The sequence below is a fragment of the Patiria miniata genome, unplaced genomic scaffold (assembly GCF_015706575.1).
Source record: "Patiria miniata isolate m_02_andy unplaced genomic scaffold, ASM1570657v1 HiC_scaffold_21, whole genome shotgun sequence".
NCBI classification, from domain to species: Eukaryota; Metazoa; Echinodermata; class Asteroidea; order Valvatida; family Asterinidae; genus Patiria; species Patiria miniata.
The window spans coordinates 6232317-6249806 of record NW_024037060.1 but is presented as its reverse complement, the minus strand read 5'-3'; the positions used below and the strand labels follow the sequence as shown (position 1 = coordinate 6249806).

At 43.2% G+C, this 17490-nt stretch overlaps 3 protein-coding genes across 6 annotated transcripts in view; 1 reads left to right on the top strand and 2 right to left on the bottom strand.

Moving 5' to 3' along the window:
* The window catches only part of LOC119729462 (cilia- and flagella-associated protein 44-like), a 39116-nt gene extending 36882 nt beyond the window's left edge, over positions 1-2234 (bottom strand). For 3 of the 4 annotated variants that reach the window (XM_038202026.1, XM_038202027.1, XM_038202029.1), the window contains exon 1: positions 2080-2234. In XM_038202026.1, coding sequence (XP_038057954.1) covers positions 2080-2104 — 25 coding nt within the window. In that variant the 5' untranslated portion in view covers positions 2105-2234. The remainder of the gene's footprint in view (positions 1-2079) is intronic. The other variant, XM_038202028.1, reaches the window with a different exon arrangement.
* Positions 2235-3238: 1004 nt separating this feature from the next.
* Positions 3239-11399, bottom strand: LOC119729473. Its single transcript, XM_038202039.1, has 10 exons — positions 11101-11399; positions 10047-10473; positions 9354-9404; positions 8040-8251; positions 7517-7606; positions 7219-7381; positions 5990-6181; positions 4961-5266; positions 3948-4144; positions 3239-3694 (listed from the first exon to the last, which is right to left on the bottom strand). The coding sequence occupies exons 2-10, from the start codon at positions 10465-10467 to the stop codon at positions 3554-3556; spliced, it is 1773 nt and encodes a 590-aa protein (XP_038057967.1). The 5' UTR covers positions 10468-10473; positions 11101-11399; the 3' UTR covers positions 3239-3553.
* Positions 11400-13072: 1673 nt separating this feature from the next.
* On the top strand, positions 13073-15360 carry LOC119729785 (perlucin-like protein). Its single transcript, XM_038202530.1, has 2 exons — positions 13073-13469; positions 14933-15360. The coding sequence occupies exons 1-2, from the start codon at positions 13189-13191 to the stop codon at positions 15138-15140; spliced, it is 489 nt and encodes a 162-aa protein (XP_038058458.1). The 5' UTR covers positions 13073-13188; the 3' UTR covers positions 15141-15360.
* Positions 15361-17490: the final 2130 nt, after the last annotated feature.

Here is a 17490-nt window from a genome sequence, read left to right as displayed (position 1 = left end):
CCCGAGTCAACTCGTACCCAAGTTAACTCGTACCCGAGTTAACTCGTACCCAGGTTAACTCGTACCCGAGTCAACTCGTACCCGGGTCAACTCGCACCCAGGTCAACTCGTACTCCCCTCCTTTTTTAGTTTGGAAGTACGGATGGATGGTTAACAAAACTTCCGATTTTACCCTCAAAAACGGCGACTGAGAAATAGTAGTTACGCCGCCAGAAATACAAATAAAGTTCAAGGATTAGTTGAAGGCGGTGGTATCAAATGTTGCTCACAATCTGGATGAAATGGGAAAATGTACCGTTCATCGGCAAGGGCTTCATCGCGAACGGACGGGTACCGCGCGAAGAACATTTTCAAAACGGCATCAGTGTGGTACTCGCGAGTCGACGGAGCCCTCGCTGATGAACGGTAAATTTCACTTTTCATCCAGATCATCAGATGTGTTATTTTAAAATTTGTGTAGTATTTTCTCTTAGTAATGATGTTTTTCTTTCTTTTTTCAGAGACCCTGGATCACTGAGATTGCGGAGTGACTGTGCGAACTGCTACGTCTTTTTTTTGTTCGGTCGAACGTGTTTTAAGGGCATGGTTTTCATTTTTACGAATTTAATAGAAAGCTGCTATTAAAAAATGAATTTTGTAATGTAAAAGTAATATTTTTCAACGTTCACTCACTCCATTTTTGGCATCATTTATTGAATAATAACTGCACATGGCACAAATCTCTTTGGGAAGATTGGGGGCCCTGAAAGTACAAATCTGAAGAGAAAATTATATTACAGGAAACTTAAAAGAGTCACACGGACATCGTTATTTAATTTATAATGATTTTTAAATATGTTGGTCATTTTTTGTACAATTAGTTCGGTAAATGTAGTAAAAAAAATCTTGTGCAGCTCAAATAAAGTTTCTGCGATAAGTTCAACTAGAATATTATTTTGGTAACGGATATGTAGGATTTTTAATTATTTGTTTACATTTGAGGCATCAAGGAAGTAAAAACGATAAAGGAAAATGGTGGCTCGTTTCATTCAGAGATGCTCTTTCTATAAGTTTTAGGGGACCAATTTGTTAGTTGATCCTTGGGTGTGAAAGATTGTTTGACATTAGGAAATTGTAATTCAAGTGCAAGAGAAAGTTTTATCTTAAACAAAACTGAGCTAATCGGGTTTCGTCCTCAAAACTTGACATCCGATTCGATTCATCATGAACTACGCGACGGCAAGAACACCGTGCACGCACAACCACTTTGACCGGCGAGTGTGCGCACATGCTCGGCAAAAACGATATCACCGTGCACGGTACGACCACGCGCAGTTGGCCGATGAGTGCGCGCACAGGCCCGGCAAAAACGATGTCACCGTGCACGGACGACCACGTGGACCGGCGAGTGCGCGCACAGACCCGGCAAAAACGATGTCACTGTGCACGGTACGACCACGTTGACCGGCGAGTGCGCGCACAGACTTGGCACAAACGATGTCACCGTGCGCTGCACGGACAACCGGCCTATCCCTCCGATCTTCCGTTCGTTTCACTGATTTTCTCTTCGAAACTATGCAACTATTTTGAGCTGCGGGTACGAGTTGACTCGGGTACGAGTCAACTAGGGTACGACTTGACTCGGGTACGAGTTGACTCGGGTACGACTTGACTCGGGTACGACCTAACTCGGGTACGACTTGACTTGGGTGTCAATTTTGGGGTACGAGTTGACTCGGGTACGAGTTAACTCGGGTACGAGTTGACCCATTTCCTTTGTAACTCAACAAACGCGAAACTCTAGTTAGACTAGAGTTTATTTTCCTGATTAATGTCGGTCAGCATCGCATATGGAATTCCTGAACCCAGCGACCCCATAGATAAGGACACATAAAATTCTAAGACGTAAAAACTGGCTTCTCCAACAAGGTAAGAATATTGAAAATATTGTCATAATTTTTTTCGCCCGGTTTTGAGCACTTCATATCCTGGACTCCCTCCGTACGGAGGAAAGGGAGTCCACCTGGGCTAGTTAGGCCCTTACTAAACTAGTCAGATTAAAATTCCTGAGATTTCTTTAAACATTCAATGCACGCTTACCGTCTTTTGGTTGCTGGTCGTCCATTGAGCTGATTTTTAAACGTTTTGGTAGATCAATAACATTTCAAAAATATAATTTAATCATATCTGGAAATTCGTGCACAGAGATATCGTTGCTAGGTTAATGTTTGGCAAAAAAAAACCAGGCAGGTGCGCTGTACCGAATTTGGTGTGATTCTTGATATAATCCGTCAAGGTACAAGACCAAAATAACCACCACTTACGCACGATGTAGCGCTTGAGGGCGCTATGCCGTGTCTGAACACTGTCTCGTGCTCTCTACTCTCGTGTATGGCAATGTATTGGTGGGTGCACTCAATCAAATAAATTCCTATAAACAGTGTTAAATAACTAAACTTTACAATTCTTTTAATAGATAATCTAAACTCTCACAGGTGTTCAGGCTGCACAGCAAAATGATGATCAACATGTCATCTTTCATTTTCTTTTTAATCTTTGGTGGGTGCGGCGAGAAATGTTCACACAAAGAAACGAGTCCCTCCACAACATGGCTAACTTAGCACCACTTTCGGCGGGCCCGATAGCATCCAAAATGCTCCAGTGGGAGGAGTGGCATATCCAGAGCTAGAGGGGGGGGGGGGGGGGAGGGCTAAACCACCCCGGTGGATTTTCATAAATGGTTAGAGAGTTCTGTCATGAAAAAAAAGAAGAAAATAAAGCTCCAAAACCATTACAATGCGTCATGAATATCGGCATATATTTTTCACAGCACGCAGTAGAGCGCCCCTATTCGGAAGAAGGGTACCAGCCCCCCCCCCCCCCCTCCCCCGACATGAAAAGCTGGATACGCCACTGGGTGGGAGGGGAGATGAACTAATGACCGGTAAGGGGGGGGGGGGAGGTCTGGGCGTTAATCAACCTGCTCAATGAAGCCTGAAAAGCGTCCGATCAGAATTTTTAACTAAAAAACGAAAACACTCCAAACAAAAAAAGTGACAAAAAACACAGAAAAACTTCACTGACGCAATCTCTGACTGTTACTTCTCTTTTTATTGTAATTCACAAACGAAAAGTGTCGCTCGAGCTCAATTACTTTTCTTTAATTTGAAGTTTGCAAATCGTATTTAGGATTTTTGGTTTCATCATCATAGTCGTCATGTAGTTCCTCCAGCCAAAATTGCGTAGCTAGTTATACCTCATTTATCAGCAAAACTAAATTCCAGCGCCTGAACGGAGTTTGCAACATTTAGGCCGTGGGGGCGTTTTGGATGTTTTCATGGATGCCTACTTGTTCCAGTATTTGTAACAAATCTTTGATGCTGTGAAACGCAAATATGTTTTCGAATCAAGTATAGGCACAAGCACAATTGATACCAAGCATTAACACTGATCAACATTTAAAAACATTCGAATCCGTTGATTAATTCAATATAGCTCCACTATCAATAGTTTGTAAGACAGAGACAGCAAAAAGGTCATCAAAGGCGGGGCCTGTTAAACCACCAATGAGTGACTAGCAGTTGGGCTTATAGTAGCAGTAGATCAGCTTCATTCTATCCCCAGATTTGTCGTTGTCGGGGACGGTTCCCTCCGCTGTTCCTTGGTTGTAATTGCGGAAGCTAAATGACAGCTCCCGCACTGTCATGCCCTCGACCTGTCAGGGGAAAAAAGGGGAATATTGGGGTAAATTCAACCCACAATAATTGAACATCCAATCAATGCCAGGACATCAGCAGTCCTGATTCTATTATTTACCTTGGAATACATATCGGAGAACTATGACACTTCATCGTGGCCTTTAAAGTGCCGCTGCAATAAAGTTCTCTATTTTTTTTAAAATGGCAACTAAAGTTTTGTGGTAAAGACTTAATGGTCGGTTTATTACAACAATTCAAAACAATAATTACCTCTTGGCAGCGACCTCCGCGCCGCAGAAGGAAGAATGGGTCTTCAGTAGGAAGTCTTATTGGTGTCCAATGGTCCCCGTCAGTTTTACAGCAGAACGCCAATTTATACCCCGGCCGGTCCGGAAGCTCGCCGAATTTGTTGTTCCAACCGGGCGAAGTACGATAATCAAAAAAGAGACGTCCTCCACCAACCATGCCTGTGAAGAAGATGATCATTCTCTGATTGTACTGTACGTTTTCGTTGGCCATAATGTGGGTTAGTCTGAGTCAGGGGCGGTGGAATGCTTTTCAAACTGGGGCAACACCAAAAAGGGGCACTTGCTCAGAAAAAGGGCACCTCCGTCGGTGTGAAAGTGGAGGAAAAGAATAAAGCCCCGCTCAATTCGCTACATATATGACGGGGAACAAATTACACGTTGTTCATCTTGCTCTTTGTGTTCATTCTACCTAGTTTTGTAGAGGGACCTTTTTTTATCGTAAGAGGGGCACTGGTGGTCAGTTACCTTTTTTTCTCGCGTAAATAGCACTATTTTTTTAGGGGCCAATTTTCCATCTCGAGAGCGGCACAATTTTATAATCGCGAGAGGAGTATTTTTGCTTTCGACGGGTAGTGTTTTCATCTCGAGAAGGTGCAAAATCTTGTTAACGCGAAAGGGTACTTGTGTTTTTGAGAGGCAGTTTTGCTTTACAAGAGAGGAGACAATTTTATTTGTAGTCTGATCATTATGCTTCCATACATGTGCGTTTGAGGGGCAGCCATGGTTTCATTTCGAGGAGGCACATTTAATAACCGCGAGAAGGGCACTTTTCTTGGCCTGGGAAAGTGAACCCCCCCCCCCCGCCCCGGTTCCGCCACCTCTGGTCCGAGTTGCTAATAAACCCTCAGTGAACGCGGAATATATTGTCAAAATGCATTTTGTATCAATAAATACTATATCTTGATGAAACTATATAAATAAAAAGAGGCAACTTTTTTTACAAGGCTCGTTTTTAGGAAGGCTTAAGGGATTTACCTGCGGGACACGCGCCCTTCTGGAAGATGCAGTATTTCCCCTGAGGCCATCCCCAGCGGTACGTGTCAGCTACGGCTACCGTCTTGGAGCAGAAGTTGTGTTTCCAGTTGTCCTTGTGCGGCGGAAGTATCCCCCCTGGCCATTTCGATGCCTCTGGCGGATTTGGCTGGACATTTGGACGGCCGTATTGCCTCAGGAAGCCCTTCTGGAAGAGGAATCCCGCCGCGTGCGGACAGGAACCGTCGGTGGCCCCGGGTAAGGCGTAGGTTCCTTCGGGCCAGGTTATCGGAATCCTCATGACCGGATCTATATATTTCCCGGAAACAAAAGGGATGATGAGCCTACATCTGCTTTAGACCTGCGTCCCAGAATCATTTTGTGCCAAAGACAGTATCAAGAGCGACCCACTGGTCGCCTTAAATAGATTTTTGTCTATGTCAGGTTAACGTGATACAGTGACTGTCCATTGACGTAGATTTAAGTTTTTTTCCAACAACTCTAACCGTTATTCATTTCGAAGACGAACGTGAAGTCGCTATATAACTGTTTCAAACGAGGCAACTCTGAAATGCCATGCAGTAGGCCTAATCGCACACTGGAAATCTGACTTCATTCTGACATGCAGAGGAACATTCTTTAACGTTGGTCAAGGTTATTATGGAGGAGGAAAAAAACCCGGAATAGAGATACGGGAAGATTGTAACTGTCCTGGAATGCATTATGTTCTAGAGCAGATCGTGGAGGGGGCGGCGGTTACTCCCCCTCCCCATCGATTGACATGATGGGAAAATTCCAAATTTTCTTAAATGCCCTGAATTAACATCATCACTGAACATTGACCGTCTTGATTCATTGCCTCATCAAGCCTTAAGAGTTTGTTTTAGTGTTTAATGCAAATCTTGGACTTCAACACGCAATTAGCCACTCACTCAGTTTGGAAAATCCTAGATCCGCCAATGGTGTTACCTATTTGAGACCAACATAACAGAAAACAGGATAAAATTTGAGCTAACACACACACACACTCACCAATGGGGACCTTAGAATTGATCCACTGGGGGTGATCCGTCAAAGCGTTCTGCATGTTGGCCTGGATTTGAGCCAAGTTGTCCATCCAATCATCGGTGCAGCTTGTATATGTCTGCACGTATTCATCTCTTAAGGTCCAGAAATCCGTATGGTAGACGCGGTGTAACTCAAAGAGGTCGACAAGGATTGGTTCTGTTGGTACAAAAAGCAAAGTTAGACTGGGAAAGGTTTTGGGGCGTAACTGCCTTGGGATGGGGGTATATAACCCCCCCCCCCCCCACCACACACACACACACACACCCACACAGACACACACAACGTCGGTGCTACCTACATTATGTGGACGTCTTTTGTTCGGAAGTCCACACTGCGTATGTAAGACAAACTCACACACCCAGACCAGGGGATGGGCTACTGGATCCCCTCCCCCCTCTTTATCGTGATGAGAACAAAAATGTGGATTTGGAGGTATTTGTCGAAAATCCCAACAACCAAAATGTATTCAATAGCCATTGAAAAGTAAAGAAAGAAAATACAAAAGCTTTTGAAATGCGCTGTTTCAATGCAAGCGCGAGTGAACATATTGATATACATCTATAATAATCATGAAGAGCGCCTGAAGAGAGTAATGTGGTGTCCAGCCACATGTCCAGGGCAATTTTGATCATCCCCCACTCTAGCCTTGACCAAGGCTATCAGCTTGTTCCCATACGAGCTTGTTCCCGCTACTACCACACAGCGCGTGCCGCGACACACTAGTTGTACTATACCGTTGGCCCCAACGACCCTTGCATGTGCTTTGTGTTCATGTACGTACACCCCACACACACTTCCGCAAACAGCCGTACAGTAAGTCGATCCTCCGGCTAGACTTACTGTACGGCTGTTTGCGGAAGTGTGTGTGGGGTGTACGTACATGCACACAAAGCACACGCAAGGGTCGTTGAGGTGTCGCGGCGCGTGCTGTGTGCGGCAGCGCATGTAGCGGGAACAAGCTCGTATCGGAACAAGCTGATAGCCTTGGTCAAGGCAACCCCCACTCCCACCCCACCCTCACTCGCCAGCACAGTTTTACGCCACTGCAGTCGTCATTTTGCATTACTTAAAAAGAAACTTAGATACGTCTATTGCTGCATTAACTACAAAGAGAACAGAACAAAATGGGATATTTCAATATTTTCAGTTATTTATGGCATTGCAACACAACCCAATGTCATTCAAATTCGTACCTGGAGATGTCTCGGAGCCCAATGTGAAATGGTAATCCTGGCGAGTGAAGGCACCTTCTGATTGACCAGACGATGTGAACTTTTCTTGGTCCATCTCTAAGCCAGCAGACAAGCTCACACCCTTAATGGTCAGCCCAGTAGAGGAGGAGATACTGTCCCCGACCTGCAAACAGGTGTACATTCAAGAAATAGTTTTGGAATGATACTCACAATCGGGGAAGGAGAAATCTCTCTCCTTAGTAGTGGTGTGATGGTGGTGGTGATGTGGTAGTGATTTACTTGAAGATCATTGACTTACCGTTGTGGAGGCGTATTTCACAACATCACTTGTGTCCTCAGAATAGCGTGTGACCTCCCTAGTTCCAACATGCACCTTCACAACAATGTGCTGTAAGAAACCAACCATTGCGGTCAAGGAATTGCGAAGTAAGGAATGAGATTGTGATGAATTACAGTGACGTCACGACAATGCAACACAACGTCAATAATTATTGGGTTTTTCTTTTTGCTCTCTCACCGGCTTTTTCAATTTTTTTTTTTATAAACACTGTGTATAGATCGTTTGCATGCAGCCATCTTCAAGGTACAGCAGCGATACGCATGATAAAAATGTACAATATGATTTTAATTATTAACGACTTTCATGAGCCCAAATTTCAGCCTGATGCGATTTTTCATTTAGAAATGGGAGCACAAAACCCTAATCCAAGATCCCATATGCTTTTAAGCATCAAAGAATACAGGATTGCCAAGTGTCGTCTCCAAAAAGGGACCGAGTAAACTGCACACCACCTTTGCCAGTCCATCAGCCTTGCACTTACCGTCCCGTATTTCTCGATCAGATCGTGGTATTCCTGAGCGGAATATGCGATCGGCAGTTTACACGAATCGACCACGAAGCTGTTTCTCAGCGGAAATTGTGCGTCGTAGGCCAGGCTCAACAGGTACCGGGCTTCTCCGTAATTGCAATTCTCGTTGATTTCGTAGTAGACTTTCCCGTAGTTGAAGGCCCCCTCTTCGACTTCCGAAAACCCTAGAGGCCAAAAATACAGGCAATTAACTGAAGTGTCTGAGGGTGTTTAAAGCGAATGTACTTCTTTGGCTCTAGCTTTAATTTTCAGAAATGAACTATTTGAGGGGTTAGTATAATAGATCAAATTATTGTTACACTGACATGTTTGAAGTTCTGTGTTCGAAAATGCTGGAAAAACCAAGAAAAACTAAAATTTTCAAGTAGTCTGGTTCCCTGACTCCACTGAAGATGAAATGGATCAATTTATAGATGCCGGAAAATTGTACGGTATTAGGGAACCAGTCTAGATGGCCTGCACCCATTCATGAACATGCAACCAATAACAAACAAAATTTCGACTGAAAAAAAATGGTAAATTTGGAGCAGTAGTTAAGTTTTTCCAACGGTGGTCGGCCGACCACCGTTGGAAATGTATACAAAAATAAAACCTTCTTGATAATGACTTCACACCAGGTGCCATAATTTTACAGGATGCTTTAGACTGAAATTTACCAACATCCTGCAACTTTTTTTCGTAAAAATTTGGTAGTTTTATTTTTTGATGTTTGCAAATATTGTATTTTCCCTTTAAGGATAAGAAACACGAACAACAACAACGTCAATAGCTTGTCAGAGATATTGCAGCAGCTATTTTCAGGATTCTTGCAAGTCATTTTAATTTTCATTAAATTTTAAAAAGAAATTATCTCAATTACTTTTAAATTGAACAAGCAACATTGACTGGAGCGGGGTTCGAACCTGCGACCTCCGGGTTGCTGTTTCAGCCCTATGTTGGTGGTTCCCCAATTTGTCAAAGTTTTTGTTCAAGGGGCGCTAGTCAGAAGGCATGGCCCGTATATGCCTTGTAGCCAGATATCACGCCCACAGTCATAAAGCTAGCAATATTAGCAATGTTGCAAACGTGGGAAATTTCTGTTTAACTTTAAAAATGATTTAATTGCACCTATTCAGTTTTCCTTCCTGGTTAATTGCCACATCATTTTAAAATATTTTCGCAATTAGAAAAACATAAAACTAATAACATAATATTGCTTTTATGTGGACAATACTCTAGGAAATATACATTATAGATATATTAAAAAACCCAGAAAGTATAACTTACGGTCACTTTTGGAAAAAGCTGATTGAAATATTCCGGGGATGCTTATTCCAGCTGAAAAAGAAATAGACATATTATTTGAGATATAACAAGTTGCCCTAAAGTGACTTACCTCTGAGTTTTAGTTATTGTACGCCAACTCAAACTTTATTTTACAATAGACCCAAGTCTGATGGTGTCAATATAATACGAACAACTCCTTAAAAAATAGAGAGAAGGATTTCAGAGAATGGAGGAAATTTAGGGCGGGTCTGAGGGGCGTGGTTTGGATGACAAAACTCCCCGACTTGCCAATGTTCTTAATTTTACATATTGGAAAAAAATTCCAAATTTCACTGAGCTCCCTGAATACACTGCAAAAACTGTGGTGTTGATTTAACACCATTCGGTATCTATATAGGGCAACATCAGTAAAATTTAACACCAGATGGTCCTATATAGATACCAATGGTGTATTTTTAACACCGCAGTCTTTGCAGTGTAGCATCACTACTCAACAGTGCAAATCTTAATCCTGATCAATTGCTTTAAAGCCTTTGATCAATTCATGCGTTGACTTCAATCTCAACACTCCAAGAAAATCCATTTCTGAAAAACCGGGATCCTTCACTGAAAGTTTTGTAATTTGTTGCAAAGCCCATCTATGGGCCAAAAGTGTAATTAATATTGTCCAATTATAAGAATGGAAAAACCTACAAGTTGAGGTGACCGACTTGCTGAATTTATTCTGGTAGCTGTTGCCTCCTGTGTACATTCGTTTCTGGGATTTCTGCACGCAACTTTGGCGGGGAACGAACTCGATCTGATCCGGGATGGGTATACCACTGGGGGATGTGTTGCCGTCGTTAAAGGTGTAGGCCAGGACACGACTGGTTACCTTCAATCCGGGATCCACGCCAGCGTTGTCAATCTCGCCCCCGTCCGGGTTAGCTCTCAGCAAGTCGTAGCCGATGCCGATGAAGGTCACGGCAGGAACAAATTGGGCCAATTCGGCCAGAAACAGTTCGTATTTATCGAGGTTAAGGACTTCGCTTTCGTCGTTCTTCTTCGCAGGGACATCGGCAGCCAGCAAGCCACCGATGGCCATGCAAAACATCAGGAGAATTCCAAGATGCATTTTTGTCTGAAGACAGAGAAAGATATCAGAACGCTGATAATCTTTTGAGTATCGGGTGCTTAGTTTTTTATAGAAGCTGATACAAACATTCAAATTGATGTGGAAGTCTGTATTTTTCTTTTACAGACTCTCTCCGTGCGAGCCCCCCCCCCCCCCCGCGCAATTCGGGGGGAAGGCGATGGAGGAACGAATTTTCTCCGCGGGGGGACGCCAATGGCGATGCCCCCTCCTATAGTAATTTAGACGAGTGTGTGTAGATATTACACAGGCAATACATACATTAATTTAAATTATTAATATTATTAAATAATAATACAGTGGTGACAGTTACAAGTCGTTACTAAGTTCAATTCTGTTCCTACTTCTCTTGTCAGTTGCGAAATATTACCATAAATATTTTATTTCTGGTCATGAATCAAAGGATCCACAAAAAGCCAAAAACACTGTAGCCCGCAAGCCCGAAGACGGCAGAAGACAAGGAAGACATCTTCAGTTTTTGAACTAGACAGAGACTGAAAACCTTATCCACATTTTGGCCCCAGCGGGATTCGAAATCTAGAGGTGGAAGGCGAGGTAAGGGCCACAGCACCAACCTGAATCCGACTTCGTTAAAGAAAAAAAAACATCGCTTACCTCTGTTTTGCTGCTCTTCTAACGGAAGGCAACTCCCATCAGCAGTGGTGGCATTCAGCCGAGGCAGCGTCCTTATATCAGTTTTGGGTGCCGGGTTGTGCGAGACCTCTCCCGTCACTTTACTCGTATTGGTGTCAATCAGCGAACCGCGGTATGCCCGTGGTCTTTGACAATTGATAAAATCTCACTGCTTTGACACGCTCGTAAAAAAATAATATAACAAAACAATCAATTTGTATTCTGAACCCCAGACGGCGTCTTTACATGTATTTACCTGAGCAGTTAAAGAATGGTGTTTACAGACAGGTGTTTATTATATTTGCTGCAGAAATAAGATATCTTGGAGCACAGATGGCCGGGAGCAGAATGGATATCTTTTACGGGGGAGTTCAGAACCAGTAACAAGTGGTATGACTTGTTCGTTAACCCAGAACACCTGTTCCTTAGCATGTATGCTGATAAGTACATTTCTGTTATGATTGCACAAGAAACTCCAAGTTGAAGTCACGACTGCAAATGACTATTAAGGTTTTAAACAGATTCGAAATTTTGTGTTTGGGCGTTCTTTTGAGTATGAAGAGATTAAAATTCTGGCTCGAAATTTTTCAAAAGTACACAAACGTAGAGGTCAATGCATGTTGTTGAAGGTAGCGACCGCGGCGGTTCGACGATGGTTGGTTGGTGTTGCCACTCACGTAAGAAACCTTTTTGAAATTTGGCCATCAAATCTTCACTCGAATGGAGTGAATTTTCACTCTTTGGAATTTAGAGAGTAGTGCTGAGACAAGAATTCTTCAGAAGGAATCGGGCATATTTTTTCTTTAAATGGATAGCCATTTAAGTCACTATGTAAGACGTTTACCCGCTGAATCTTTTGTTCTACGAAAGTTGACTTTTCATCAGTCGGGACAACGCACTCAGAATCTCTCGGATGAATGACAACAACGACATGAAAGGATACTTTCTTCTGAGTGACAACTGCAGAAAACTTTCCTTTGATGGAGATCGATATCAGTTTTTCCTTTAATCTAACCGCGACTCAACTGAGGACTGTCGCTTTCAAAAGCAAATAAACACATTCCTGAGAATCAAACATCGATTTTCGTCTCTTGCAGAATCGAGTTTATACCAACGTTATTGACAAGACGCGCGCCAAATGCGCAGGTGTTACACGTCACAAATAATTGTGTGTCGCAACCACTTGAATCGGTTCGTTTCTCGAACTTGGTTTTCTCCGCGTGCTCAGCGATCAAAATAAGTTTTCTCAAAAAAACAAAACAAAACGAAACATGAAATGTACTTGAGACTGGATGTACACACGTGGTGGCTTTACCTTTCGCCCAATCAAGCCGACCCAAGTCACGATTGCCAATTTGCAATATCGAAAGGCATTGAAAAGGGCTGGAAACTTGGTGATCATACCCTACTCTGCTGGGATAAACATCGTATTCCCAGTCCGTCTTAATAGACAAGGTGAAGTTTTAATGCTGTCTTCACCAGACTTTGAACGCCCCTAGCACAGGATGGGAACATCATGCGGTCGCATATTATTTTATACCACAGCTGTTATTGCCGGGCAAGGGGCACTTAATGAAGGATTTTCATTTTCCGAAGGGGCCAATAATGCAACCGTTTTTGAAGTTACGTTGCTTTTATGCTAACTTTCCTGAAGACTACAATTGTGGTACAGTTTTTAAGTCAAAAGTAAGGTGAACAACACCTGCTACGGCGAAAGTTTGGTGAGATTACAAACGGCCTGGGCAAAAAATGAAAGACAGAACGATAAATTGAACCGTGGGAACATTTCAGGGACCGTGCGATTGACAAACACATGCTGGATCCGTAAATGTCTATGGCAAGAAAATTACAAAGCGGATAATAAGCGCGGCAGCATGGGCGTGACACCTGCCAATCAGCGGACACGCCTACAGATAATGCTCGCTCCCTCACCTTACTTCAGAGTAAAAACCAGTAAGTCACGCACGACATGCTGTCATCAGTCGCTGCCTCGAGGCAATAATAGCGAGAGAATCGAAGCCGATCCATCCACTAACCCTAACAGACTCCGACTGCAAAGCACCCGGCAGAATGAAGCTACAAGTTGTTCAAGTTCTCGTGGTGGTGGCCTTGATGGCCAGCCTCTGCAAGGCTGGCCCGGAGTTGTCCGGAGCCTGCCCACTGAACTGGGAGAAGTTTGGCAGTAGCTGTTACTTCTTCAACACTCACAAGACGTCCTGGGACTGTGCAAACACCATCTGCAAGCAGGTGGGAGGAGACCTGGCCTCGATTGAGAGCGCAGAGGAAAACACGTTCATCCTCGATATCATCAACAAGGAAGGAGGATGTGACAACGGCATGGTCTGGATCGGGTAAAGTGTTTTTTTTTTTTTTTTTTTTTTTTAAGATTCAAGCAATAGATTAATACATGTCTAATTTCATTGAGATGGGGAGGGAGGAGGGTAAATAAGACCCAGTTAAGGTAATCAAGTGATTCATGTCGGCAGGTTTTAAACCGTAACAAGTCTTTGAGACTTTTTCTTGCTAATCGAGACCCACTATATTATATACACACCTCTTTTGTAAGTGTATAGATAAAGCCTACAGAAAGTAAGGCTTGTGATTGTAAGGCCTACGTGTACGGCAGAAATCGTTTTATGACCGCTTATGGAGCATTTATATAAAAACTCCATCAAACTTCCCATAACAAAAAAGACATGTGTTTTTATCCTTCGCCGAATTTAGTTTTTGTGAAATAATTAAGAGGAGATTTAGAAGTACAATTCCTAACATTGATCTCCATTTTAGACCGGAAGTTATTAACGCAACTTGAGTGTTTGTCCAACGGGCGCTAGTAATCAGTGGTGCGCGCGAGTTTATTTCCGCATTCAATATAATAGGGGACGTTGAGCGATAGAGGACGATAGGGTTCCCAATTCCCGAAGGTCCCCAATTTAGAATCGTGTACAAAACATATGGGAGGTCTTCCTAAAAGAGTACAAACAAAAGAGGGACAATAGGGGCAGTGGCGTCGCCAAGGGGGGGGGGGGGGGGGGGGGGGGGGCACGTGCCCCCCCTGGAAAATCTAGTGCCCCCCCGAGTGCCCCCCCCCCCCATCAAATGCTGGTGCCCCCCTATCCTCTGCAAAATTCTGCGCGTTGTTAAAATCATTACCTCAAAAATAGCAATTTCTGGAGATATCTTCAGATCGAATTTAGCATCAAATGTGGCACCATTTTGCATCTAGCCCATCCTCCGTATGCGAAAATTTTCCAAAGGGGAGGGGGGCACCCCTCCCCCAGGACGGCGATCCGTATCCACCTAAGTGCCCCCCCCCATCAAATTCTGGTGCCCCCCTGTGCCCCCCCCCCCCCCCCCCAGACTGAAAAGTCTGGTGACGCCACTGAATAGGGGGTCCCCGATTGCAGGCAAATACACACTTGTGTGCGTGGATGACAAAGTCACCGGTTCGTTAGTAAAAACGTCATGCACGCGCGCGCACCACTGATTACTAGCCCCCATTGGATAAACGCTCGAGTTGCGTTAACTTCCGGTTTTATTCGTGCTATGCTCACGGATATGCTACAACGTGTAAAGTACGCATGGTTGAATTGAGATGACGTCACACTAACGAACCGGATAACGAACCGGATAGCAATAGACCCCACCTCGTCCCCAGGGTGTCGAGCAGTATGCGCCCACCACTACCTGCTCTCTCACCCTGGTATTGGATCATTTGCATGTGCAAGATTTTTGAACACGTATGCAAATGAGGAGTAGTCTGGCATGTGCGTTACTTTGACTTTTCTCGTAACTTTGATTTTTGGTATTCCAGACTGAATGACAAGGAAACGGAAGGTACCTTCATTTGGACATCGTCTAACAAGCCTATCACGTTCAACGGTTGGAATGGAGGGGAACCGAATGGTTCGGGCAATGAGAACTGCGTGGAAATCAAACTCAGTGCCGGTGTCTGGAACGACCTGTCCTGCAATCAACCCTGTTGCTACATCTGCGAAAAGCCGCAGCGCACACACATCTAATGCGTGGCAGATTTTGCCCACCCATTTCAGTGAATGTTGCAAAATTTAATTATTAATAAAAGACTCAATCGAATCTTATAATGCACAGTAAAATCATTTGAAAAAGTAATTTTTCTCAAGAATTGTTCTTATGAAACGGTAAAGGTAATACACAACCAAGTTAGAAATTACAAACGCTTAACATGGAGACATTGTATGTACGTCTTAATGTTTAAGTCAGAAGTAAACAAACAATGCTGCTTCTTTTTTGAAATAAAATATTATTGAAATAGTTACATTGAAAATTGAAACGTAACAGAATAAAGTCTAGCATGTATTGCAGGTTTAAGTCATGGGCTTATGTGAGTCATGTGGTTGCTCTTTTTCTTATTTAAATGGATGATTCCAGCAATTTCAAGTTAAAACAAATTCTACAGGTTTTTTAATAAGAAAACAGGAAATGAAAAATTTTACGGCAACTAATTGAATCTTGGATGTTGCTCCATTGACTGGTCGACGTTGGCAACACTTCATCAGTGTGGGCTGACGTCCAACGATATGCAACACAAGAAGGTTTGCATGGTGGAAAGATACTAAAACAAGATACGTTTGCGGTAGCACCATGTGAATAAATGTTTTGTGTGTGAGTATGTGTGGTTCTGAAAAGAACCGGAGACAGATATGCAACACACAAAGTTATCAGCAAAAAGGGGCTGAGATTGGGAAAGTGCGGAGAGGCTGCGTTTGTAAATGGTGTAAATCGAGGATACACACGTTCAACATCATCGGTGAATCGAGGACAGGAACCAAGTCGAGTACGACCTCGATTAGAAAACGTGTACAAAAACCAATGAGAGCTGTTGAGAAAAAACAAAGGAAAAGGGAAGAGGAACAAAAGAAAATCCTCGATTTACACCATAAACAAACGTGTGTGGCCAGGTCGGTGTGGAATTCTGTCCCCTGGTAAAACTGTCCGGGGGACAGACTTACCTAGGTAAAAGTGTCCTCCCTGGCCCGTTAATTCTGTCCCCTCCAGGTGATTAGAAATCAGGACTACTTCTATTACCAGTCCATGAATCAGCTGCCAATCGACGGTGATTTAAACACCATTATTCCTTGTTATATAAGTTATTCCCAAAAGCCATGGACATCATGAATATGCATAACGCAGACAGAGAGAGAGCGCCCTCTTTTGATATTTTCGGTTCTTGTTTAGGAAAAAAATAATTCACGCACAGGGCGGAGTAGGGCCTACGGAACACTGGCGCCTATGGCCTACGGAACACTGGTGCCCTGGCCCACGGAACACTTGTGCCTAGGGACAACGGAACCCTTAATCCGGCCCTGGACAAAATTACCTTTTACACTGGTTCCCCAAAGCATTTACAACTATTTAAGCATGACAACTTAAGTCCGCTGACCAGTAATTTATACAAGATAAAGAAACAAAGGCTGAATATGTGTACCTTCGCCAACAGAGCATAAATCGATGGTAAGAATAGAGGTGAGGAAACGTTTCATACCAAACTTTTGAACGTCAAGAAATGCGAACTGCATTTTGGGGACAACCCTCTCGTTCATGTCAAAATGGTCTCTTAGGACAAAATGACCTCCCGACAGTATCTAGTCGAGATTTTGTGTGAGGTGATATTGGTTCGACAAATTCCATTGGCTTATTACTAAAAAGAATGACGAAGTATGCAATCTGTGACCGAAGAACCGGATATCGGCATCCGACAAAGGAATAAGTTCCGTCAACACACACAAAAGCACCTTGGTCAAGACCCCCGCCCTTAAAAAAAACTGCCCTTTGAAAAAAAAGGTGAAAATATTACGCCCGACAAGGCAGGATAATATATAGAAGCCTTTAGCAGGGTCACACTAGTAGGCTAAAGAATTAGACGATAACTTTGTCCAGCTTTCTTGGAGGCAACTTTGTGATCAGCACTGGTCGTGGGGTCCTAATAGTACAGGTAGGATAACAGGGTCTGACAGATCTACACACGTTTTTTCTTAAACCGGTTACCAAGCCACAGTAAACATTTCTTTAGGTATCGAAAAGGGTTAAATTTCGTATGGTTAATAGGCTAAAACATAACACAAGAAGTTTCCCATATTCACAATAACTGTTGCCGACTTTATCAAAGGGTTGCTTGGATGGCAACGTTTGTTTTGAGACATTCATAAATTGATCATAATTTTGAGAATAAATCTAACAGCTGGGGGAGTTTTTCCATCACATCATAGCCTTTGGATGCCAACACGTTTTTTTTTTTGGATGAAATAATGGACTTTTTGTGGATAAATAGAAGACAGAACAGCTTGTAAATATGTTGTCGTTCGATGGGGCAAGACAGGGGGCACAATGTTC

Excerpts from the sequence above, each read along its gene's own strand:
- LOC119729473 (XM_038202039.1), bottom strand. The coding sequence starts at position 10,467 with ATGCATCTTGGAATTCTCCTGATGTTTTGCATGGCCATCGGTGGCTTG. Across the intron at positions 6,182-7,218 it reads GGGCTCCGAGACATCTCCAG|AACCAATCCTTGTCGACCTC; the intron begins GTACGAATTTGA and ends TTGTACCAACAG. Across the intron at positions 3,695-3,947 it reads GCGGAGGTCGCTGCCAAGAG|GTCGAGGGCATGACAGTGCG; the intron begins GTAATTATTGTT and ends TTCCCCTGACAG.
- LOC119729785 (XM_038202530.1), top strand. The coding sequence starts at position 13,189 with ATGAAGCTACAAGTTGTTCAAGTTCTCGTGGTGGTGGCCTTGATGGCC. Across the intron at positions 13,470-14,932 it reads AACGGCATGGTCTGGATCGG|ACTGAATGACAAGGAAACGG; the intron begins GTAAAGTGTTTT and ends TTGGTATTCCAG.